The sequence below is a fragment of the Scyliorhinus canicula genome, chromosome 11, assembly GCF_902713615.1.
Source record: "Scyliorhinus canicula chromosome 11, sScyCan1.1, whole genome shotgun sequence".
Taxonomy (NCBI): domain Eukaryota; kingdom Metazoa; phylum Chordata; class Chondrichthyes; order Carcharhiniformes; family Scyliorhinidae; genus Scyliorhinus; species Scyliorhinus canicula.
The window spans coordinates 31,929,556-31,956,185 of NC_052156.1; the positions used below are offsets into that span (position 1 = coordinate 31,929,556).

General features: G+C 43.5%; 1 protein-coding gene across 1 annotated transcript in view; it reads right to left on the bottom strand.

Annotated features, from left to right (window-relative positions):
• The window catches only part of nup210 (nucleoporin 210), a 164,504-nt gene that overhangs the window by 105,784 nt on the left and 32,090 nt on the right, over positions 1–26,630 (bottom strand). Inside the window, exons 4-9 of the mRNA XM_038812717.1 lie at positions 23,023–23,119; positions 19,624–19,774; positions 8,521–8,653; positions 6,454–6,612; positions 2,609–2,677; positions 491–597 (exon numbers count right to left, since the gene is read on the bottom strand). Coding sequence (XP_038668645.1) covers positions 491–597; positions 2,609–2,677; positions 6,454–6,612; positions 8,521–8,653; positions 19,624–19,774; positions 23,023–23,119 — 716 coding nt within the window. The remainder of the gene's footprint in view (positions 1–490; positions 598–2,608; positions 2,678–6,453; positions 6,613–8,520; positions 8,654–19,623; positions 19,775–23,022; positions 23,120–26,630) is intronic.

Sequence of the window (26,630 nt, forward strand, 5' to 3'; positions counted from 1 at the left end):
CCGATTGTAATTCAACCATCTCTCAGTTCTTCCTGTTTATTGCTCAATCTTTAAATTTCATCTGCTGAGGAGATATACTGTCGGTCCCATTACTTACCAAATTACCAGATGCCCCATTTCCCTTGCTGCACCTTTATCAGCTCAGAATTCCAGGACAAAATGTTTGAGCTGAAGAATGCTCCAGCTAACTCTGATCCTTTATACAATCCATAAAAATGTGCACATATTTTTTGAGTGAAACAAAAATGTATAAACATAGTCTACATTATACAATTTGCTCCTTGTTCCAGTTTTACAAATTTCCAAGGGGATTGTGAGGGGTAAACCAGCAGTTGCTGCGTCATTGTGGAATGTCATCAGTTACAAAGAATATTGGGACACTGCTTCCCAAATTGCACAATTGTTTTGTTCTAACAAACACGACTGCCGTCTTAGAAGAATTTACATCACAGCTTTTCCAGTGATGTATAATTTATTATGTAAGACTTACATCAGATAGGTAAAGTTTATTACTTTCTTTATCATACACTTCGATAGTTATACCATAGACTTTGCCAGTTTCCAAAATCCATCTGTCTCCAGGGTGCACTGTAAAACCTATACATAAATATGAAAAAAAAGTGTAAAGATTCCTTGCCTTGAACATAATATTTTTCTAACCTCCATGTCCGAATGAATGGCCTTGTTATACGAAGACAAATTCACACAATACTTTTCCCTTTTGCATCCTTAAACATATCAATTTTCTCTTAGCGTTTCGCATCCTTAAACATATCAATGTGGGATTGATACTGTCATAAGCTAGTGTCAAATTCCTTTGACTGAGCTACAGGAGATCGAGATGAAAATTGCACCCGTGTCAAAGGGGCGTGAATCTGTGCATGTCAATGTATATCTTTGCCTTCTCAATGGAGAATGAACTACAATGAAGCAGTTATCATCATTCCACTTCATTGTGTGAAGTGGAATAATAGGCACAGTGCTGGAGATCTGAAACAGAAACAAATCGCTGGAAGAATTTAGCTTGTCTGACAGCATCTATGGAGAGAGAAAACTGTCCAAATTATTCTTCAATTTGATGGTCATTGTGATTCATAAGTAAAAATATTTTAAAATAGATAGTACATTTCGCAAGTTCTGATTGCAAGTGCACAAAATTGTTTATAGAGCGTGACAGGGTAGATGCAGGAAGGATATTTCCCCTGGTTGGGGGTGTGGGGCCTAGAAACATTGGGCACAGTTCCAGAATAAGAGGCAAACAAACCGAAATGAGGAGGAATATCTTCAGTCAGAGGGTGAAGAGTCTTTGAAATTCTCGGCCCCAGAAGACTGCCGAGGTACTCAAAGCAGACATTGATTGATTTCTAGATACTAGATACCAACGACATCAAGAAATACAAGGAGAGGGCTGGAAGATGGCACTGAAGTAGAAGATCAGCCATCATTTGGTTAAATGGCAGAGGAGGTTTGAAGGACTGAACAGCCTACCGCTGCTCCTATGAAACAGGGCTAATGTTTCGAATCAAATATGACTTCTTCTGAACTGAAGACTTCTCGGTCACAACTGAATTATGATTCAGGTAACTTTCTCTAAATGGATGCTGTATCCACAATTCTCAGAATTAAGAAATGGATGGAACATAAATAGAATCTTCCGTCTTCAAAGGATTGATCAATTGTCCTCAACAACCTATTGACTGTTTTGACAACTGTAGCAAAACCTCAGCAACTATCTGTTCCAGAAGGTTGCCGTGAAATCTTTGGATAGGCCCATCTATCAAGGACATGCATTATTTTATGTCGGAGCATTCAGTGACGGACACATATCTGGTCCATTTCCAAAGCAACTTGAAACGAGCAGACCAAGTACAGAAAAATGTTATACTACGCAGAAAGAAAAATCTATTAGTTGAATGGTTAAAGCTTTTTAAGATCATTGTGTGGAGTTTGCACTTTCTCCCCGTGCCTGCGCGAGTCTCGCCCCCACAACGCAAATATGTGCAGGCTAGGTGGATTGGCCATGCTAAACTGCCCCTTAATCGGAAAAACATAACTGGGAACTCTAAATTTTTTTTTAAAACTATTTAAACGAACAAATGGCCAAATAAACACAATTATGTTTTGTCTTTCTTGTTGAGTGGCTACTTGAACACAAATTGCTGAGAATTAAAAAAATACAAACAAGGTAATGATTCTACAATAAGGCCTTATGTAGCAGCAAAGACCATGTGGCTTTTCTGGCTGCTGGAACAATGTACAGGAACAAGCTATTTGGATGATGAACATGATATCTTATTCTTCAATTTATTTAAAAGCATACTAATTCAATGTTAGCATATAGTGTGCTTACCAAATTAACTTTGACTTAAAAGGATAAAAAGAATGTATGAACTGCAGTACTTTGGAACATTCTGAAAGCAAGGGAGTTCTTTGGCTTTCTAATACTGCAGGTGAAATGAAACTGATATTCTGATCATTTGTTTCAATATCCGAAATGGGCAGAAAAATCAATTCTCTGACTAGTTTATCTTTTTGCAAATGTAAGACGACAATTTACTCGGATTTTTCCCCCCCCAAGAATGATAGAACTTTCATTTTAAATACTAACCCAAGTAACGTGGCTCAACGACATAAATTGTGCAGTTTGGTAACCTGGATACACCTTGCATACGAATACCTAAGCCAGTTGTTAAGGTTATGCATTCTTAAAACTTATCAATCTATTTTCTCAAATAAAATTAAGATTTCTAGGGATTTCAAAACATTTGTAGAGGCCAATGAATATAATACAATTGCCATAAAGCATGACATTAAAAGGGTTAATTTCTTATAGAACTATTTTGTTGACCAGTTCCAAAGCTCAATCCAAATTTTTCATACTGCTTTACAATGTTTCACTACTTTATGTCTCAGGGAAATAATGCTATAGCTTTTCTGGTTCACGCGCTTCTGGTTAGGCATTCAAATATCAATCTATAATCCAGAAAATTATGAAATCTAGAAATGCCTTAGCCCCAAGCAATCTGAACGAGGAGGCTATAATATGATGACCTAGACTTTGGTGTGCAGGACACAATTACAAAATTTGCAGATGGCACAAAACTCGAGAAATACTATGATCCGAGAGGATGTCAGTGATAAACTTCAAAAGGACAAAGAAAGGTTGGTAAAATAGGTGGACAAAGTGCCAGATAAAATTTAATGCAGAGAAGTGGGAAGTTATTCATTTTGGTAGGAAAAGGGAGGCAATATAAAATAGCGGATACAGTTCTAAATCAAGATCAAGAATCTTGGTGCATACGTGCACAAATCATTGAACAGTGAAAGTGAAGTTGTGAAATATGGAGATCCTGGGCTTTACAATTAGGGAGAAATATCCTGGGCTTTATAATTAGGGATATAAGAGCAAGAAAGTTATGATAGACGTGTATAAAACAATGGTTTGGGTTCAACAAGTGCGACCCACTCTGGACACAGCAATTTAGAATGGATGTGAAAGCATTAGAGTGGGTACAGAAAAGATTCATGAGAATAGTTCCAGGGATGAGGAACTTCAGTTATGGGGATAGAATGGAAATACTGGGACTGTTCTCCTTGGAGGAGAAGGTCGAGAAGAAATTTGATGGGACATGTTGAAAATCACAAAGGGTTGGGACAGGGTAGAGAAGGAGAAACTATTCCTACTGGAGGAAGGGTAGAGAACCAGTAGACACAGATTAAAAGTGTGCAGCAAAAGAGGCAAAGGTGACATGCGGATATTTTGCAGCAAGTGGTTAGGATTTTGGATGCACAGCTTGAGAGTGGAGGCAGATTCAACTGCAGCTTTCAAACTAGAATTCAATTATTTGAACTATACAAATCCAAGGCTATTTATTTTCAAACCCCTTGGAGGGTGTGAACAGTCATGCAGTCGATCAGAAAAATAGGTGCTAGGGCAGCATGTGGCGCAGTGGTTAGTACTGGGACTGCAGCGTTGAGGACTCGGGTTCGAATCCCAGCCCTGTGTGGAGTTTACACATGTCTCCCCATGTCTGCGTGGGTTTCACCCCCACAACCCAAAGATGTGCTGGTTAGGTGGAATGGCCACGCTAAATTGCCCCTTAATTGGAAAAGAAAAATAAATGGCTACTCTAAATTTATTTAAAAAAAAGAAAAATAGGTGTAGATGCAATCCTGGACCTTAACAGCTGCAATAAATAGTGGTCTGGATTTTGTGGTCTGTGGTGAAGCAATGATCTTTGTTGCGAGCAGAAAAAACATCTGCACACAAAGATCAATATGGTGCTGACCTCCTTTTTCCCGATGTCATGTTGCTTCTACTACGTCAAGGGGATTGCCAGATGTCCAGCAGCTGTGACATCAACAAACAGGATAGTATTCTCATGGATAGAAAAACAAAGTTGGAAGTAATTTTTGCATTTTAATTAAAATTTTCAGATAGTGAAATAAATGACGACTGGATCAGGACAGGAGGAAAGATAAAACTAATTTTAAATGTGGATTTTTAAAAAATCATAATGGAGAAACCCAACAATACGAAAGTACAAAATTAGCTTCTCAGGGCAGTGACAGTCTCACAGCAATTATCATGTTTGTGTGCTACAAAACAACCCATGCAAAGCTCATTCAAAAAAAGTGGAATTTCCCAAGTTTTCTTTTATAGTGAGGCTCGTGCAAGAATTGTCAATCTACACACTTCCCATAGATTGCACACAGTGGGGTCCCAAGCACATCCTTGGGGAACTGTAGAGTCAGCGCTAGCAACTTCTGGATTACTGCATCACTATGCATATGTATGGACTCCAGAAGTTGCAGCTAGTTTCAGTAAAGTAATGGTGTCCAAGAAGTCTGAGTATTTAGCATTGTTCATCATGAGAATTGTGCTCAAATTCTTGATGTTAAAGTCCTTTCCAAAGCAGCCAACATCCCACTGCTCTGAGAGAACCTAGGCTGGATGGGTCAAAGATTTGTGCATCAGTCATGCATCATCCAAGGATAAAAGACAACAGAATCGGATAGCAATTTACTTGGTTACAGTGGAGAGCATATGCACCCCAGCAGTGCATCCACACCTACTTTCTGATGATGTGGAGATGCCGGCGTTGGACTGGGGTGAGCACAGTAAGAAGACTTACAACACCAGGTTAAAGTCCAACAGGTTTGTTTCAAATCACTAGCTTTCGGAATACTGCTCTTCGGAGCACTCGGATTCAACTGAGGAAGGATTGTGCTCCAAAAGCTAGTGATTTGATTGACCACAAGGTTGCAAAACTGGCAGACATCAGACAAAACTAAAAGCCATTTTAAACATGTCTTCATATTGTACCTGGAAGTTTAGAGGAAAAAGCATCTACTTCCCCTCATTTCCCCTTCATACCCTCCCAAATTTGGCATTGACCAATCCATAGGGTGGAACCAACTGGAGCAGTATTATGATCGCCTGTCTGGTCTCCTGCTTTTCAGATACCAGAATTTCAATGAACGAAGGAATTTATGAGCTAATATTTTTCATTTTAAGCAATTAGAGATTCTGATTTGGTGTTAAATCAGAGGTTAGAGCAAGAGAAGATTAGTTAAGAGTGGGGAAGAGGTTTGATTTAGATGTCAGAAAGAATGTTTGAACAGTCGGCTGTTAGGATGGTTGTAACCTCAGGATTGTTGTAAACTTAGTCCAAAACGGATTTTGAGAATTGCAAACACATGCAAGGTGTTCGTTAAAGTTACAGGAGGAGAACTGATGAACCAGGAATTGGCTGAAGATCAGACTCAACATCAGAGAAAGCTGGAATCATCATACAGCACTTAAAAACTCAGGTCTTTTTTTGTTAAAGCAAAAATTCCATTCAAGAAATAGTTAAGCAGTAAGAACATAATTACTAATACTTGTTTGGCTATATAAACTAAAAACAACCAACTTTCATAGGTGGACTCTGCTTGATTGAACACCAAATAAGAATCCCTATGATGCAAAATTATGTTCAGTTTACTGAGGCTATCATACTAAAGCTGCAAACAGCTACAATATCTGACATCAATTGGGTTTTGCAATTTCTAAATAGAGTTCCTGTTGTTATTGAAAATCCTACTGTTACACAAATTTAGATTAGATTGACAAGAATCCATATGGTAGCTGCACAAAATGCATGAACTTTGACCTGTTGTCCATTGAGGATGGGAGTATTCTGCATCCAGAACACTTAAATAGCTGCCTGTGCATATCATTAACGCAGATTAAGCAATGAGCGAAGATTTGTCAGCTGCAAACATGCCAAGGTTGGAAAAGCAATGCTTATATTGCTGGATAAATAGCTGGCTCTTTTCAAAATGTAACCATGCCATGCAGGTGCATTCAGTAAGAGCTTGGGAAGTAGATATGAGATCATTAGCATTATGTTACTTCTGAAAATGATTTATCATTTAGTTTCTGCAAGGTGATCAAATAGCAAAGGATACTTTTATGCATCAGCACCAGGTTTGTTTGCCCTTGCTGCAGTGCGGTTACTGTTGACGTGGCTTGCTTTAGTTTGCCCACTGGTTGATTTGCATCTCCCCCTGGACTTACTATGCTATTTTGCAGCTCTAATTCATACTGATCAGAAGGCATCATTAGTCCTGGAAAAGAAAAAAAACAAATTTAGTTGATAAGGTTTAAATTGCAAAGCTTACAAACAAAACATGCAATGGACGTTAGCTGAAATAATCATCTGAAGATGATTTCCAACAGTCTTTGAATTCACTTCAACGACTTCTTGGTTGGCGAACATAAAAGACTACCATAAAGTAGTAGGAGAGGCCGGAACAGTTTCATTCCACAAATAAGTCTGGCTCAAATTACAGAGCAAAATGGAATTTTGCTTCAAAAGGCAAGAAGCAGAATTTTTCATGCAGGTGACAGCAAATTTAGGTTTGCAGTGGGTAAAGCAAATTTCTCTCCCACAGACAGGAAAACAAAAAAAGAGTGGATTCTAGATGGTAACGGCATCAAGAAATATGGGGATAGTGTGGGAAAATTGCATCAAATTAGAACAGCCATTATCTAATTGAATGGTGGAGGAGGCTCGAGGGGCCGAATGGCCAACTCCTGCTATATGTTCGGGAAACTCCAGTTGAATGTCTTTACCTTCTGCTTATTGAGCTGTGAGCAATATCTTGATCTGGAAGGCGGCTCTGGAACCTAGAAATTTTAGTCAGGAGGAGGAGGAGGAAAGTGGTGATAGGTAGAAACAACGCAACGTTGGGACGAAGATTACGTTTGATATATACGAGATGGAAGTCCCGAACAGGTTAAAGGGTTCTAAACAAATGATCAAAGCTAGTAGTTATTACAGATTAATCAAAGAGATATTAATAATGGTAGGAAAAAATTATCAATATTGCTGTGGAGTATGATGCCACCATGGGGCATTTTAAAAAATGGATGACAACAATTCCAATCAAATTACATATCAGAGTAAATTATTAGAGTTTAACTGGAGTGTTATCTGAATATAGTAGTCAATTTGGATTTAGAGCAGAAATATCTTTCCTGACCAACCTCAATAGACCTTTTCCAATTAAATGTTGAAAATCAACCAAATGGTCTGGGGTCGGCTTCCGTAAAGCTGTGTGTGGAAAAGATAGCACTCAAGTTCCAGGTTTGTTGTATTTATGTAAATTTTGTGAATGAGTGAAACAAAGCTAGCTAAAGGCACATGGGCGAGAAGAGAGAAACAGCAGTTGGTTGTTTGTGGAATTTTGTTGCTTCGGGAGAGGGAGAAAAATGCGAGTGGATTGAATCGAGAGTGCTGACGCAGGGTCACAGGGATTGGTACTGGGAAGACCACCATTGTTGGTTGGCTTATGTCAAGGAACTTGAATTCAGAAACTCTGCGATTTAGCAAATTTAATTCCAATGTATTGATCACAGTGTGAAATTAACATCCAGGTATCAGCCTTAAATTTGCCTTTTACTTATTTGAATGTATACCCATGCCCTAGTCAGGCAATTTACTTTTGAAGTAATTTTCTTGACACTTTTTCTACATCATTCACCATTGCATCCTTCTATAAATTCACTTCTTAGATGTCTTTCAAGATGAAAGCCGACATTTCTCCACTCTTACTTGTGTGTGACATTTAAGTTTTATAGCTTTTCATTGAACTATTCAGATGCTTGATTGCATCTTGTGTGCTTCAGGTGTCCAGATTTAGAGCAAAAATTAGTGCCATGTCTGGAATACTATTTCAAGCTTAAATTTCAAGAGTAGGACAAGGGAAATAGACAGTTCGAAAGCTAAGAGACAAATTTAGTGGTGATGCTTCTAACAATAAATTATTTCATGGAACAGATGTTCAGGTGGAGTACAGAATACAAAAACCTTGAATGCTATAAAAGGGACATGTATGCCATTTTTCTGGTCAAATGAAGAGTACTTTATGATCATGCGGCTAAAATGTGACAGGCTGTGAATGTCTTGCGTGCAGATTTCTTAGCATTTTTTACTCAGGTTTCAATAAATATACAAGAAAAAAAAGACAAACCTGTGATCTTCCCTTGTCTTATCTTTTGAACCCGATAATGAATAGAGGTGCCCACCATCAAGTAAATATCATAAGCTGGATTCAGCATAATATTTTCCAGGATAAGGAGTCGTACCTCTGCAGCTGGCACATTCTTGCGAAGGAGAAATGACAGAATGGGTGTTTTAAAATTTAAGGTAAAGAAAATCAATAATACTGATTAAATATTGGGTGCAACCTTTTTTTGGAGGTAACAGAATTGTTTAAACCAGTCACTGAAATCACATTACAAGAAAATGTATAAACAGTTCCTGCTGTGAAAAAGTACCGTACCAAGTTTTCAGCGAATCTTTAGGGTGCATACACTATACATCAGAAAAATCTCCAACTTTACTAAGTTATTCCACCAAATGAGGTTAATTGACCCTCAAAGCTTGTGTTCATTTAAAAATGGTAGCGGTACAGTAGCACAGTGGTTAGCATTTCTGCTTGAGCACTGCCGTCTCACGACGCCGAGGTCCCAGGTTCGATCCCGGCTCTGCGTCACTGTCCGTGTGGAGTTTGCACATTCTCCCCGTATTTGCGTGGATTTCGCCCCCACAACCCAAAGATGTACAAGGTAGGTGGATTGAACATGCTAAAATTGGCCCTTAATTGGAAAAAATAATTGGGTACTCTAAATTTATAAGAAAAAAAAAAATCACTGCTGCTTGATAGCGGCAGGGACCCAGGTTCGATTAACGGCTTGGGCCACTATCTGTGCGCAGTCAGCACGTTCTCCTGATGCCTGCGTGGGTTTCTTCCGGGTGCTCCGGTTTCCTCCCACAAGTCCTGAAAGATGTGCTGTTAGATAGTTTGGACATTCTGAATTCTCCATCAATGTACACGAACAGGTGCTGGAATGCGGTGGCTAGGGGATATTCACGGTAGCTTCCTTGTAGTGTTAATGTAAGCCTACTTTTGACAATAATAATTATTATTAAAAATAACACTGCAACTCACTCTGTTTAGCATCTTCTCCAACAAAGGGCAACAAATAAATCTGTACATCTCAACATCGCAAACACCAAACTGTTGACCTGCACAGGTGGGTCGACCACTCAATTTGTCAGCATCTAGAAAACAGTCAGCCTCTAATATATTTACGCTTGCTGCTGAGCCCACTGACACAATGGAACGCTTGCAAAAATTAATTTATACTGTAATTACACAGAAGTTTGAACTGCCAGTATCAGTTGTAAATATAGTATTGATTTTGCATAACTTTATCTCTAATCATAGAAAAGTTGTTTATCCCTAGAATTGCCAACTAGATTTCATCTTTACCAAAATAGCTTCACCAAACGTAAACCTCTCCCTATAAAATACCCAAACAGTTCCCTAACATTTCAAGCAGAGCAGATGGATTAATTGCATTTCCCTTGCCTCCTGCAAGAGGATTTCTGCAGAAAGGAAGGATGAATCAATTTTTTGAAATAGTTATTGCATCTTTTAGCAATCAACATTTGAAAAAAAAAGCATGGAACATCATTTAGGTCATTGGATGACATACCATCTACCGGATTTCAAATAAATCTAAATAGGACTGAGATTTCCTGCATCCCCTCTGGTCATAATAACAGACCACTTTAAATCCCATCGTATCCGTTTTTGATACTTTAAAAAAACTTCTTCAACAGTACCTTCTAAAACCATGATATCTACCATCTAAAGAGGACAAAGGCAGGACAAACGCAACAGGCACATGGAAACACAACCTGCAAGTTCTCCTCTAAGTCATGCATCACCCGACTTGGAAATATAATCGTTGTTCCTTCATCACTGGTCAAAATCCAGGAACAACCTACCCAATTGCACTGTGGCAGTGCAAATACCTTAAAAAAGCAGTTAGATATAGCACTTGGGATGAAAGGGATCAAAGGATATAGGAGAGGGGAGGAAGAGAGGAGGAGATGGAATTGGATGATCAGCTATGATCGAAATGCAGGGTGGAACAGATTCAGGGGCTGAACGGCCTCCTCCTGCATGTATTTTCTATGTTTCCACACAGCAATTCAAGAAGGTGGCTCACCTTTACCGTCTCAAAGACAATCCAAGATTGGTAACATATGCTGGCCGAATCCTCTATGGTGAAGATAATTGTAGGAGGCTCTGCCTTCTCCATATTTTCAATTAACTTCCCGAATCACTTGCTATATGACCAATGCTCACTTTTAACTATTTTCTTTAAATATCTATAGAAACTCTTACTATGTCTCTATATTTCTGGTTGGCTTTCTCTCAATCTCATTTTTCTCTCACAAAATCTTTTGATTATTTTTTGCTTTTTTAAATCTGTTCGATCTTCTGACCTGTCACCCATCTTTGTGCAAGTATGTACTTTTGCTTTAAGTTTGATACTACACTGGTCCCAGCATGGTTCAAGTGTAGACTGCCCCAATGATACAGGCCCCACCTTACCCAGCACTGGTGGCAGTGCCCCATAAACCAGAACCCACTTCTCTCGCACCAATCTTTATACACAGATACATAGAAGAATCTTTGAGACACATATTTATTTCTCTATGTACTCCATATGCCAATTCGCAGATGGTTCTTCCAATAATCCAGAGATGATAACTTTGGAGGTTCGGATTTATAAATTTAGTGCCTGGTTCCCCATATGCTCTATGCAGAACTCACCCCCAGTTAACATAGGAATTAGGAGCAAAATATCTTGCTCCGCCAATCAATCAGATCATGGCTGATCTCTTATTGGTCTCAAATCAACCTCCATACCTGTTCCACATATCCATTTAACTCATTTTTAAAAATTAGAAATATATATCTTGAAACCATTTAATGACTCAGATTCCACCGCACTAAGGGGCAACGAGTTCCACAAATTCAACACACTCTGCAAGAAGTAGTTCCTCTGTAGATCAGTTCTAAATCTCTCACCTCTCACCCTTTATCTGTGACCTCTGGTTCTACCTATGTCATTGGTACCTTAATGGACTATGACAACTGGATCCTTTGTTACTGATAATGAATAAACATTCAAAAGTGGTCTCTTGTTCTGATGAATATTAAACAGGCCGTACAAAGTTCAGGACTAACCAAGATAATTAATCCAGCACACCACGTGTATCAACGCAACATAGAAGCTCCTTCTGAACAGAGGTGTGAGATCTTCTCAACGGAATTTAGAACACAAATAATTGATGTTCTTGTCCTCCAGGACTTTGATCTAATGGAACCCAAGCCATTGCATATGCAAATCCATGGATTCCACAATACAGATGCTTGAATATCTGTGATGTTCACTACCCTAATCACTGTTTATTCCATTTGTCTTGTAACTTTGTTTTCTGTTCATTCAGTTTTCATTCCAATTTACCAATCAGTCTTGCTAGCAAAGTATTCCACTTACAGTACAGGATAGTGCCACTGGCAGAAGGGAGAAAACAGGACCCACAAAAAACAAGTTGCCACAGGAAATTCTATCACTATTTATTGGAACATTTCCTTCAACTTAAAACCTGTGGGACAAAACCCTAAAAAAGAAATCTCAGATGAGCAAAAGCTGGTAGTTTGAAAACCAATAGTTTTAGTGTAACCCAACCAATTTCAGATTACTCAATTTAGAATGCCATTTTGTACCAACACGGAGATAAGAAGCGTTTACTGCATTATTGGAAATCAGGCAGATCAGTCAAATAAAAAGCCTTAATTGTAAAACAATAAGCAATTAACCAATAGATGTATTCACCAGGCTGGTAATATAACCTGTGACGCAATGTTTGTGATGTTTTAGAATTACACATAATTTACATTTTATTTGATGTACACAAGTCTTAAATCAGGAGAATTATAAAATGGTGTATAGCCAGGCAGTATGGGGAGATAAGATGGCATTCTCAAGACCTTTTAATGGCATTAACGGAATGAATGGGACTTTATTCAGGTCGCCTATTCAGGTTGCCTCAATTACAAGTCTGCAGAGGGCAGCACGGTGGCACAGTGGGTGAGTATTGCTGCCTCACGGCACCGAGGTCCCAGGTTCAATCCTGATTCTGGGTCACTGTCCGTGTGGAGTTTGCACATTCTCCCCGTGTTTGTGTGGGTTTTGCCCCCACAACCCAAAAATGTGCAGGCTAGGTGGATTGGCCACTCTAAATTGCCCCTTAATTGGAAAAAATGAATTGGGTACGCTAAATTTATTAAAGTAAATAAATATAAATCGAAAGACAGTTAAGTTGATCAATAATTGTTTGACACTTTGACTAACTCTGGATAAGAGATATAACCTAAGAAAAGCCAGTGTTTCGTTATTTACAGATTATCAACCAATTGGCTATTTTCAACAATCTGGCTAAAATGGGCTTCAAACATATTTAAGGTATAAAATAAAAGGTCTTGAGAAACCATTTCTGTTAACACAGGGCGGCACAGTAGTACAGTGGTTAGCACTGTCGCTTCGCAGCTCCAGGATCCCAGGTTCAATTCCTGGCTTGGGCCACCGTGTCCAGTCTGCACGCATTCTCCCAGTGTCTGCGTGGGTTTCCTCCGGGTGCTCCGGTTTCCTCCCACAGTCCAAAGATGTGGTTAGTTGGATTAGCCATGTTAAATTGCCCGTGACCAAAAGGGTTGGGTAGGGTTGCTAGGATGGGATGGGGGTATGGGCTTAAGTAGGGTGCTCTTTCCAAGGGCCAGTGAGGACTCGATGGGCAGAATGGCCTCCTTCTGCACTGTTAATTCTATGATTGTTCATATTTTGAGATCACCACTTCATTTTTTTTTTTTAAAAAAGGTTAACGTTAAGCTTTCTCCTCTTACTGATGAATACTTGCCTTTTTATCTTTCTACCTTCTTGGTTAATAATTTTGAATTTTTTTGAATTCATCATTTAAAGTGTTCATTCTTGCCAGATGGTTAAGTCTTGCAGAACCAGATTTGATTTACAATTCAGGAGTGATTACAAATAACTCGAACTCGAGACTTCCGGTTGTGGTGATGCAGAGCTAAGCCGCACGTTCGGTAGCTCCCGCTGTTTTTGGCCTTTTGGGCTCTTTTAAGGGCCCGCAGCGGTGCTGGTTGGGCTTTTCCCCATGTGGGAACACTTCCACTAAGATTATCTGCTGGTGGATGGACTGGACCAGGAGCGGAGCGGTCAAAAAATCGGCTTTGGAGCAGAGAAAGGTGTGAGGCAGGAACAACAAGATGGCGGCGGGCGGGGAACCGGCAGCGTGGCAGCAGTGGGTGCAGGAGCAGCAAGAGCTGCTCCATCGCTGCTTCAGAGAGCTGAAAACTGAGATCCTGGAGCCATTTAAGGCCTCGCTGGACAACCTCACGGCGACTCAGGCGGCTTAGGGTGCGGAGATCCGGGAGCTACAGCAAAAGACCTCAGAGAGCGAGGACAAACTCCTGGACCTGGCAGTGAAGGTGGAGTCGCATGAGGCACTCCACAAGAAGTGGTTAGCAAGGATGGAGGAGATGGAGAACCGCTCCCGTCAGAAAAACCTGCGGATTCGGCCTCCCAAAGGGGCTGGAAGGTTTGGATTTGGGGGCCTATGTGGCTGTGATGCTGAACTCGCTAATGGGCGCGGGGTCGTTTCAGGCACCCTTGGAGCTGGAGGGTGCCCATCGAGTGCTGCTGAGGAAACCCAGGCCAAATGAGCCGCCTCGGGAGGTGCTGGTCCGTTTCCACCGCTTCGTCGACCGTGAGTGTGTGCTGAGATGGGCGACGGAGAGGAGTAGTAAGTGGGAGAACGCGGAGATCAGGATCTATCAGGACTGGAATGCGGAGGTGGCAAAGAGAAGGGCTGGTTTTAATCGGACGAAGGCAGTGCTTCACAAGAAGGGAGTGAAGTTTGGCCTGTTACAGCCGGCACGCCTCTGGGTCACGTATAAAGACCGCCAGCTTTACTTTGACTCTCCGGGTGAGGCCTGGGCTTTTGTCCAGGCAGAGAAGCTGGACTCGAACTGAGGACTGGGGAATGATGTACATGGTCTCTGGAGGCTTTGTCCTCCTTAGTATCCTTTTGCTTTTATTGATTGTATTTGATGATGCCTTTTTGCTGTTCGGCTTTTTCGATTTTTGGGACTGTTTTTGGTTTACTTGGGTGCCTTTTTTGTTCTCGTTTCACGGGTGGAGGGTTGGGGAGCGGTTTCGCAGTCCTGTTGGGTCATGTGCCCTTCTTTTCCCACGTGTTGGGTCTGGGGGGGGCAGGGTTTGGGATGGAAGCGCGGGAGGAGCAGTAGGCGGGGCCGGCACTGAGTGGTGGTGAGGGGGGGGGGAAAAAAGAGAGTGGTGGTTCTGTTGCATCGGGGGGGTCGTTGCGATGGCGGGAGCAGCCAGGGTCAGCAGGAGTCGGCTGACTTACGGAAGTTACGCAGCTTGGGGGGGGGGATACCGGTTTGCTGCTGCAGGGGCCGAAGGGGAACTGCTGGGGGGGGGGGGGGGGGGGGGGGGGGGGGGGGGGGGAGAAGGAGACGGACAGGCCTGGGGAGTTCTGCGGGCACGTGGCGAGCCGAGGGAGAGCTATGGCTAACCTGGCGCAGGGGGAGAGGGAAGGCCCCCCAGATTCGGCTGGTTACGTGGAACGTGAGGGGGCTGAATGGACCGGTGAAGCGGTCCCGGGTTCTGCCGCACCTGAAGGGGCTGGGTGCGGATGTGGCCATGCTCCAGGAGACGCACCTTAAGGTGGCGGATCAGGTGAGACTGAGACGAGGTTGGGTTGGGCAGGTATTTCACTCGGGGCTAGATGTGAAGAATTGAGGGGTGCCGATTTTAGTTGGCAAGTCATTGTCGCTTGTGCCATCGAGTGTGGCGGCGGACAGCGCAGGGAGATACGTAATGGTGAGTGGTAGGCTTCAAGGCGAATGGGTGGTTCTGGTTAATGTGTACACCCCCAACTGGGACGATGCGGGCTTCATGCGGCAAATGTTGAGCCGGATCCCGGACCTGGAGACTGGGGGGTGTGATCTAGGGAGGGGATTTTAACACCGTGTTGGACCCAGCCCTGGATCATTCGAGGTCAAGGATGGGTAAGAGGCCGGCGGCAGCCTCAGTGCTGAGGGGGTTCATGGATCAGATGGGAGGGGTGGACCCCTGGTGGTTTTTGAGGCCGGGGGGTAGGAAGTTTTCCTTTTTCTCCCATGTCCACAAGGCCTATTCCCGGATTGACTTTTTTGTCCTCAGCCGGGCGCTAATCTCGAGAGTGGTGGGGGCGGAGTATTCGGCGATATCTATATCTGACCATGCGCCCCACACTCGGTGGATCTGGAGTTGGGAGTGGGGATGGATCAGCGCCCGCTGTGGAGGTTAGATGTGGGGCTGCAGGCAGAGGAGGAAGTATGTGGGCGGGTGCGTAGGGGTATAGAGGGGTATTTGGAAGCCAACGACAATGGGGAGGTGCACGTTGGGGTGGTCTGGGAAGCGCTGAAGGCAGTGGTCAGAGGGGAGCTGATAGCTATTTGGGCGCACAGGGAGAGGGCAGAGAGGGCCAACAGGGAGAGGTTGGCGGAAGAAATGGTAAGGGTGGACAGGAGGTATGCGGATGTCCTGGAAGAGGGGCTCTTGAGGAAGCGTCGCAGTCTCCAAGCGGAGTTCGACATACTGACCACCCGGAAGGCGGAGGCGCAGTAAAGGAGGGCGCAGGGGGCGGTGTATGAGTACGGAGAGAAGGCAAGCCGGATGCTGGCCCACCAGCTCCGGAAGCGGGAGGCAGCGAGAGAGAAAGGGGGAGCCACAGATGCAGGAGGGAACCTGATGCGGAATGGTAGGGATATTAATGGGGTGTTCAGCTCCTTTTATGAGGGGCTGTACCGGTCGGTGCCCCCTAGGGAGGTGGGCGGGATGGACGGCTTTCTGGATAAGCTGGAGTTCCCAAGAGTGGAGGATGAGCGGGTGGAGGGTCTGGAGGCCCCAATCGAGTTGGAGGAGCTGATGGAGGCGCTGGGGAGCATGCAGAGCGGGAAAGCACCGGGGCCTGATGGGTTCCCGGTGAAGTTTTACAAGAATTCTTGGGGGGGGGGGGGGGGGGGGGGGGGGGGGGGGAAAGAAGAATAGTAGCATCGATGGATGCGGAGAAAGCTTTCGATAGAGTGGAGTGGAGCTACCTGTGGGAAGTGTTGAGGAGATTTGGGTTTGGTGAGGGATTCATTAGTTGGGTGAGGCTGCTGTATAGTGCCCCGGTACCGAGTGTGGTGACGAATGGGAGGACTTTCGGTTGTCCCGGGGACGAGGCAGGGGTGCCCCTCGTCTCCCCTGCTCTTCGCAGTAGTTTCTTCGGGCTATAAGCTCAACGTGGGGAAGAGTGAGCTGTTCGTCCTGCACCCGGGGGGCCAGGAGAGGGAGATAGGAGAGCTCACGTTGAAGAGGGCCGTGAGGAGCTTTAAATATCTTGGGTTCCAGATAGCTAGGAGCTGGGGGGCCCTGCATAGGCTAAATTTTTCGAGGTTGGTGGAGCAGATGGAGGAGGGGTTTAAGAGGTGGGACGCGTTGCCACTCTCATTGGCGGGGAGGGTCCAGTCAGTTAAGATGACGGTGCTCCCGAGGTTATTGTTTCTCTTCCAGTGCTCCCCATTTTGATCCCGAATGCTTTTTTTAGGAGGATTAACAGGAGTATTCTGGGGTTCATGTGGGTGCGCAAGACCCCTGAGGGTGAGGAGGGTATTCCTGGAGCGAGGCAGGGAGGTAGGCAGGTTGGCGTTACCCAACTTGTGTGGATACTACTGGGCTGCGAATGTAGCAATGAACCATAGGTGGGTGATGGAGGGGGAGGGTGTCGCATGGAAGAGGGTGGAGGCGGCATCCTGTGTGGGAACGACTTTGGAGGCACTGGTGACGGCCCCGCTCCCACTTCCCCCCGGCAAGGTATTCTACGAGTCCAGTAGTGGTGGCTTCCCTCACAATTTGGGAACAATGGACGCAACACAGGGGGGAAGTGAAGGCCTCAGTGTGGGCCTCGATATGGGGCAATCACCGGTTTGCACCAGGGAGAATGGATGGTGGGTTTTTGAGTTGGCATAGGGCAGGCATCAGGCGGATGGGGGACCTTTTCCTCGACGGGAAGTTTGCGACTTTAGAGGAGTTGGTGGGGAAGTGGGGTCTCCCCCCGGGAACAATTTTAGATATATGCAAATCAGGGCGTTTGTTAAGCGGCAGGTGGCAGAGTTTCCGCTACTGCTGCCTAGGGGGGTACTGGATAGGGTGCTCTTGGGGACGTGGGTCGGTGAGGGTAGGATCTCGGCAATTTATCAGGTGATGCAGGAGGAGAAGGAGGCCTCTGTGGAAGAACTGAAAGCGAAGTGGGAGGTGGAGCTGGGGAGGAGATCGACAAGGGGACGTGGGCCGACGTACTGGGGAGAGTGAATTCCTCCTCTTCTTGCACACGGCTCAGCTTGATTCAGCTGAAAGTGCTGCATAGGGCACACATGACTGGGGCCAGGATGAGCCGGTTCTTTGGGGGAGAGGACAGATGTGGGAGGTGCTCGGGGGGCCCGGCGAACCATATCCACATGTTCTGGGCGTGTCCGGCGTTGGAGGGGTTCTGGAAGGGGGTGGCGGGGACCTTGTCCAAGGTGGTCAGTTCTAGAGTGGAACCAGGCTGGGGGCTCACGATCTTTGGGGTAGCATCGGAGCCGGGAGTGCAGGGGGCGAGAGAGGCCGGCATTCTGGCCTTTGCGTCTCTAGTAGCCCAGCGTAGGATTCTTTTGCAGTGGAGGGACGCGCAGCCCCCGAGCCCGGGGTTAATGTATGGCCGGGTTCATCAGGCTGGAGAAGGTCAAGTTTGCCCTGAGGGGATTGGTGCAAGGGTTCTTCCGGCGGTGGCAGCCCTTTCTCAATTTTCTGGCGGATCATTAGAGGGTGGTCAACTTCAGCGGCAACCCGGGGGGGGGGGGGGGTTAGGGATCTGTCAAGGGGGGTTGGCTTTGCGACTGTTTGTCTGCTACTTTTTTGCATTTTGTATTGTTATTAATTTATTGCCTTGTATGGGGGGGGGGTTCCTGTTTATTTTTGTATTCTGTTTATTTTATTGTTGGGAGAAAATTTGTTGAAAAATTTGAATAAAAATTATTTTTTAAAACACAAATGACCCAAACTCCACAAGTCAATCTTAAGACTATACACTGAATTACATGTTTTCTTTCAAGACTCCCCTTGCACACTCAATCACAAGGGAATAGAAATGTTAAACTTTCGGTATAGGAAGGAACCGGAAAACATGCAATGGCAAGTTAGTATTAACTTTGCTTTGCAGCTATAAAATTGACTGATTTATTGCTGCAAATTGTGAACTTTAAAGCTTCAACAGATACTTTGAAGGTTCACATACCCTCCGAAAAGCTGTATGATGATTAAGACATTGGCCATAACTTCCTCAGATTGGAAATGAGGGACAGATTGCTACTCTAGCAATTGAGCCGTGCTTCAATTCTAAAGCACCTGTCTTGCCCAACCTTCCCGACTCGGACTGACTGAGCCTAGCTGCTGTAAAGCAGGAGAGTTTAAAGGTCCCATCGAAAGGGAGAAGTTTTGAAGGCAAGTGCATCGGGATGTGCGGGTGGAAGTTCGGAATTTGGCAGCAGGCTCATGATGGGAGGCCGGGTTGGGTCAGGTCAGTGCAGGTAAGGTGGGTATGCGGGGTCACCGGGTTTGGGGCGGGGAGGGGGCTCATGTAGGGCTTGGTCTGGGTCTTGAAAATAGTTACTCTGTAGATGGAAGTGCTTTATCCCTTCTCACTCTTTCAAAGTAGCCGAGAGCTAAAACTGGCAGAACCATTCCAAATTAGCAATTTAAATTGCTTTGTCGGGTGGCCTCCAGCGCAGTGAAATTGTCCAGGGGAAAGTTAGCCCTTCTGGACAATTGCCGGTTAAGCCCTTATCTGGGAACTTCGGAGGGGGATTCCCCAACTTATCTTTGGGAGTCAGGAAGATATGGGCCGTTACTAAAAATAACACCTATGGAGGGAGAAAATGATGGTTTAGAATTCATTTGCAACAATGAATAGTATCTAATCGTAAGTTTAACAATGGCAATGAAAGCTCTAGTAGATTGCCTGCTTGTTTATAACATCTAACACATAACTTGAAAGAATGAAAGAAAAGTAATTTATAAATTCAGCAATATTAAATGACCTTGTAAATTGCTTCTTGTATTTTTCCTTTCAATTTTGAATTTCCAGTTTTCATCCCGGACACCAAGACAGTATCCCCTTGTTTGCCATGTTTCTCCATTTCAGATATGTAAATAGGTGGAGTGTAGGTAGATTCAGAAAACTTAAGTATCCTGCAACAAAAGTTCATTTTATTTACACAAGTTATTGGTTCTTTATTGCAGAGAAATAAAGGCAGACAAATTATCCAGAAATGTTCACATCAGCTGACTTATTTGTACAAAATATGTAGCTCATAATAGCTGCCTCCCATCACCTCAGTACTATTTACAATGCAAGATAATAAACGGAATGCTCAGTTTCAGACGCCCAATCTGCTATCCCATTAATGGTTTGATGCTTCACTGTTTTTAGTGCATTAGGGAAAAGGGAGGGAAAGAATGTATCTGATGAGGACTTGTGTCATCGGATGTTTAAGAATGCGAATCATTTTCAGGAACCAAAACATTTAAAAATACTGTTTAAAGTGATACTAAACATGAAAACATCACCATACTGTATAAAATAAAAACAAATATTTACATTATGTATAAAATGCTTTGTGAACATACAAATATTAAACCAAAATATGTAAAGGAAATTACTGATTACTCCTCTCCAAGAAGTCAGTGGAACATAATATAATGTACTCTTATACCATTCTTAATAGTTTATACTAACAGAATAAATACTTCTTAAAAACAGGTTCAAATCAGACTAAATATTAAACCTACTAAGCTCTATTTAATAGTTAGACCCCATTCACAATAGTAACTGTCATGCACTTTCCTCAGAACCAGAATCAAGTGCTGTTCTACAAAGTGCATTTTTAAAAAATGTGGGGGTTAGGGCAAATTTCAGGAAGGTTAGTCAAGGGAGGCGAAAAAAAATCAGCATCCAGAAATTATAGCCGACAGCAACCCGACAGCTCCAAGGGCTTCCGCTCTTCCTCATATCGAAATTTCATTGATTCCAAGGACTTTCTGCTCACTAGTATCGCATTCATACATATTCAGGAATGCGGATCAAAAATATTTTTAATTTTAAAAAAGATGTACAACAAGAAAATCCTACTTTGCATACAACCTACAAGCTTACCTATTTGAATCTGGGGACCAGCAGTTATTGTCCCAGGTTGGGACACTTGATTTAAAAGGGGACCATGCTTTATACGTGAAAAGCAGAAATAAGGGACTCAAGATTGCACACTCATCGGCATGGAAGCGGAGATTGGCACTTAACATCTATCAAGCACCTGCCCTGATGATAACTGCAGTATCAGATGGAAGTGCAGCACCTGCCCTGATGATAACTGCAGTATCAGATGGAAGTGCAGCATTGGCTATGAAAGTGCTCGGTGCATCAATTGTACTTTAAACAGCACAAGCCACTCGTGTATGCCGATAAGAGGTTGAGGAAGTAATAGTGGCTGCCTGAAGGGTGGAATTATTCCATAAGCAATTTTGTCAGAGCATATGTGGAATGCACTCATGGATGATAGGAATATGAACACTTTGCAATGTTTCCTTTGTAATCCGCCAAGGGTAAATAGCTCAGAGACGGTGTTCTGACTGGTTCCTACGCACCAGCTTCTTAAAAAGCAAACCCATCTCCCTCATTTCAGCCTGGATAATCTCGGCAAGGAGCTGCAATCTTAAGTCATTTCACCCTTCCTTGAGCTCACTGAATGAATTTGCATGAGACAAGGCTCGTCAAATCAAATGGAAAACACCAGGTGTAACAATCTGATAGTGAGAGCACAGTTCTACATCACATAATTTAGAGGCTATATGACAAGGCCCCTTGATACTTTTGGATCATGAAACTTAAACAAACTACAGGACAATTTTGGTCAAATCATTTCTTTCTTATTGTTAATTTCTTTACGACAGACATGTTTGGCAAGAGAAAAAAGCTAAATATGTCAGACAACACTTTCATGAAATACACAAGGTGAAAAATCTACTCTAGTTACCCTTTCAGATGCTCCAAGTCGATTAATGCAAGTATAATTTTTCTTGAACGTTGATTAAAACTCCACACAACCTCTTCAGAGCTCATTAAAAAAAATTACAAGTCCATGTAATATGCTCTCTAATATACTAGTATAAAATGTGAAACTGCTGGAGGCAGATCGGGTGCTCAAAAAGGAAGTTTTTCTATTTTGTTCCACTAGTTACAGATACATTAAAATATAGGCTTGTTCTATTTGCTCTTCTGGTGCCACTGATGAAGTAGCAACAAAATAATTCTAATAAACCATCGGTTTGCCCCCGGGAGCATGGGTGGGGGGTTTCGAGCATGGTGGCGGGCGGGGGTGGTAAGGGTGGGCGATATGTTCCTGGAAGGGAGCTTTGCGAGTTTGAGGAGCTTGGAGGAGAAATTTGGGCTGGTAAAGGGAAATGATTTTAGGTACCTACAGTTGCGGGACTTTGTTTGTAGACAGGTCCCATCTTTCCCACGCCTCCCACCAATGGGGATCCAAGACAGAATAGTCTCTAGGGGGGAAGAAGGGGAGGGTAGAGTCTCTGATATTTATAAGGTGCGCATGAGGGAGGAAGGGTCCCAGACGGAGGAACTGAAACTTAAATGGGAGGAGGAGCTAGGCGGGGAAATGGAGGACAGGCTGTGGGCAGAGGCCCTGAGTAGGGTAAATTCGACCGCGACATGTGCCAGGCTCGGGCTGATTCAATTTAAGGTCGTTCACCGGGCCCACATGACGGTGGCTCGGATGAGCAAATTCTTTGGGATGGAGGACAAATGCGCTAGGTGCGCGGGAGGACCAGCGAACCACGTTCACATGTTTTGGGCATGCCCTAAGCTTAGGGGGTACTGGGAGGGATTTGCGGGAGTCATGTCCCGGGTGCTAAAAACAAGGGTGGCGATGGGTCCAGGGGTGGCAATTTTTGGGGTTTCGGAAGACCCGGGAATCCAGGGGGAGAAAGAGGCCGATGTTTTGGCCTTTGCTTCCCTGATAGCCCAGCGACGAATACTATTGGTGTGGAGGGACTCAAAGCCCCCGAAGACTGAGTTGTGGCTTGCGGACATGTCGAGTTTCCTGGGTATAGAAAAAAATTAAGTTTGCCTTGAGCGGATCTGTACAGGGGTTTGCCCGGAGGTGGCAGCCATTTGGGGGGGGGGGGGTTAGAGTAGAGTAGGAGGGATAAAATGGCGGGTACTACCGGTGGGAGAGGAGCGGGCTTGTGCAGTATGTTACGATTGAAGTATTGAATGTACGTGGATGTTTGCACATTTTTGCCTTTTTTGCTTTCTTTCTGTTGATATCTGTAACTGTTTACAAAGCCAAAAACTACCTCAATAAAATTGTTTATTAAAAAAAAGGAATTCTAATAATAGCGCCGGATACATCCAGGCTGCATACCGCAATGCATTGTGAGAGTCTGAATATCCAACAGCTTCCGCATCTTTCACTATATTCCATTCAAATACTAATCCTGCCAATGTGCTGAATGTGTTGCCTGTGAAAGAGAGAGAGCATTTTAGTGTTTTCAGCACAAATTAATTTGCAACAGTAGCAGTAAAAAGCTGACAGGTGATGGTGACCGGTAAACATTGCATGACACTTAAAAAAGCAAACTGTTGACTGGTGCTCGAAAAGCAAATGAAAATGAGTGCAAAAGAATTCTACTTTTTTCCCCCAAATGGAATAATACATCTCGTCAAAATACTACTGCAACATCTTGTCTACTGACATGAGAAGAAATGTTCGCTGAAGAGCAGGGCAATATGCAAAATTCTGGGTAGCATTTCTATAAACTGGAGTTTGCAATACAGGATATTGTGTCTGTCAAATAAATGATATTTCTGTCTTTCAAATCCTGAATATTCAGCGAATTTTCTAACTGTACAATGCTCTAAGATAGTCCATGACTGCACCACAGCTTAAATTGCATCTCTTTGAAAATGGACATCTCCATTTGCAGGACTCTTCCAGATATCAGTTATCAAAGTGCTTATATAACAAGTGCTTCAATCTCATGAACTTGTGTTTTGATTGGAAATGCAAATTGCAATTATGACATCTGCAATGATTTTACAATGCAGAGATACAAAAATTAGCACAGCTAGAGAGAAAAAGGTAAATGTTGAGAGTCCAAAAAGACTCCTGAAACAGACCTGCTGAGTTTTTCCAGCACTTTTTATTAAATTTCAAATCTCCATAGAAGGGTCCCCTTTAATGACCATAGAAGGGTCCCCTGGACAACGTCTTCATTAAACGTTCTCAAATTACACAGACTGAAATTGCAATGCACAGTATCAGCAACAATGGATTGAAGTCGTTGTTACCAATATTATATCGCAGGATTTTAATTGTTCAAGAACCACCTTTCACAAGCATTATTTAGATATTCCTCCTTCCTGCCAATTTATGAATGCAACCTTCTTTCCAGGATTTAATACTTACTGCTGCTTCTGATTCCTTCCTGTTGCTTTAACATAGAACATTACAGCGCAGTACAGGCCCTTCGGCTCTCAATGTTGCGCTGACCTGTGAAACCAATCTAAAGATCATCTACACTATTCCCTTATCATCCATGTTTATCCAATGACCATTTGAATGTGTTCAGTGTTGGCGAGTCCACTACTGTTGCAGGCAGGGCATTCCACACTCTTACTACTCACTGAGTTAAGAACCTACCTCTGACATCTGTCCTGTATCTATCTCCCCTCAATTTAAAGCTATGTCCCCTCGTGCTCACCATCACCATCCGAGGAAAAAGGCTCTCACTGTCCACCCTATCTAATCCTCTGATCATCTTGTATGCCTCAATTAAGTCACCTCTTAACCTTCTTCTCTCTAACGAAAACAGCCACAAGACCCTCAGCCTTTCCTCATAAGATCTTCCCTCCATACCAGGCAACATCCTGGTAAATCTCCTCTGCAACCTTTCCAATGCTTCCAGATCCTTCCTATAATGCGGAAACCAGAACTGCACGCAATACTCCAAATGCGGCCGCAGAGTTTTGTACAGCTGCAACATGACCTCATGGCTCCAAAACTCAATCACTCTACCAATAAAAGCTAACACACCGTACGCCTTCTTAACAACCCTATCAACCTGGGTGGCAACTTTCAGGGGTCTATGTACATGGACACTGAGATCTCTTTGCTCATCCACAGTACCAAGAATCTTACCATTAGCCCAGTAGTCTGTATTCCTTTCACTACTTCCAAAATGAATCACCTCACACTTTTCTGCATTAAACTCCATTTGCCACCTCTCAGCCCAGCTCTGCAGCTTATCTATGTCCCTCTGTAACCTGCAACATCCTTCTGCACTGTCCACAACTCCACCGACTTTAGTGTCATCTGCAAATGTACTCACCCATCCTTCTACGCCCTCCTCCAGGTCATTTATAAAAATGACAAACAGCAGTGGCCCCAAAACAGATCCTTGTGGTACACCACTAGTAACTGAACTCCAGGCTGAACATTTCCCATCAACCACCACCCTCTGTCTTCTTACAGCTAGTCAATTTCTGATCCAAACTGCTAAATCACCCTGAATCCCATGCATCCGCATTTTCTGCAATAGCCTACCGTGGGGAACCTTATCAAACGCTTTACTGAAATCCACATACACCATATCAACTGCTTTACCCTCATCCACCTGTTTGGTCACCTTCTCAAAGAACTCAATAAGGTTTGTGAGGCACGACCTACCCTTCACAAAACCGTGTTGACTATCCCTAATCAAATTATTCTTTTCTAGATGATTAGAAATCCTATCTCTTATAAACCTTTCCAAGACTTTGCTCACAACAGAAGTAAGGCTCACTGGTCTATAGTTACCGGGGTTGTCTCTACTCCCCTTCTGGAACAAGGGGACAACATTTGCTATCCTCCGGTCTTCTGGCACTATTCCTGTAGACAATGACGACATAAAGATCAAAGCCAAAGGCTCAGCAATCTTCTCCCTAGCTTCCCAGAGAATCCTAGGATAAATCTCATCCGGCCCAGGGGACAACTATTTTCACACTTCCCAGAATTGCTAACACCTCCTCCTTATGAACCTCAAGCCCTTCTAGTCTAGTAGCCTGTATCTCAGTATTCTCCTCGACAACATTGTCTTTTTCCTGTGTGAATAATGACGAAAAATATTCATTTTGCACCTCTCCTATCTCCCTCGGACTCCACGCACAACTTCCCACTACTGTCCTTGACTGGCCCTGCTCTTACCCTAGTCATTCTTTTATTCCTGACATACCTATAGAAAGCTTTAGGTTTATCCTTGATCCTACCTGCCAAAGACTTCTCATGTCCCCTCCTGGCTCTTCTTAGCTCTCTCTTTAGGTCCTTTCTAGCTAACTTGTAACTCTCAAGAGCCCTAACAGAACCTTCACGTTTCATCTTTACATAAGCCTCCTTCTTCCTCTTGACAAGTGATTCAACTACTTTAGGAAAGCACGGTTCCCTCGTTCGACCACGTCCTCCCTGCCTGACAGGTACATACTTATCAAGAACACGCAGTAGCTGTTCCTTGAACAAGCTCCACATTTCAATTGTGCCCATCCCCTGCAGTTTCCTTCCCCATCATATGCATCCTAAGTCTTGCAGCATCGCATCATAACTGCCTTTCCCCCAGCTATAACTCTTGCCCTGCGATATATATCTATCGCTTTCCATCGCTAAAGTAAACGTAACTGAATTGTGGTCACTATCACCAAAGTGCTCACCTACCTCCAAATCTAACAAATCTAAATCTGGTTGGCCTATCTACATACTGTGCCAGGAAACCCTCCTGCACACATTGGACAAAAACAAACCCATCTAATGTACTCGAACTATAGCGTTTCCAGTCAATATTTGGAAAGTTAAAGTCCCCTATAACAACTACTGTGTTACTTTCGCTCCTATCCAGAATCATCTTTGCAATCTTTTCGTCGACATCTCTGGGACTTTTCAAAGGCCTATAGAAAACTCCCAACAGGGTGACCTCTCCTTTCATGTTTCTAACCTCAACCCAT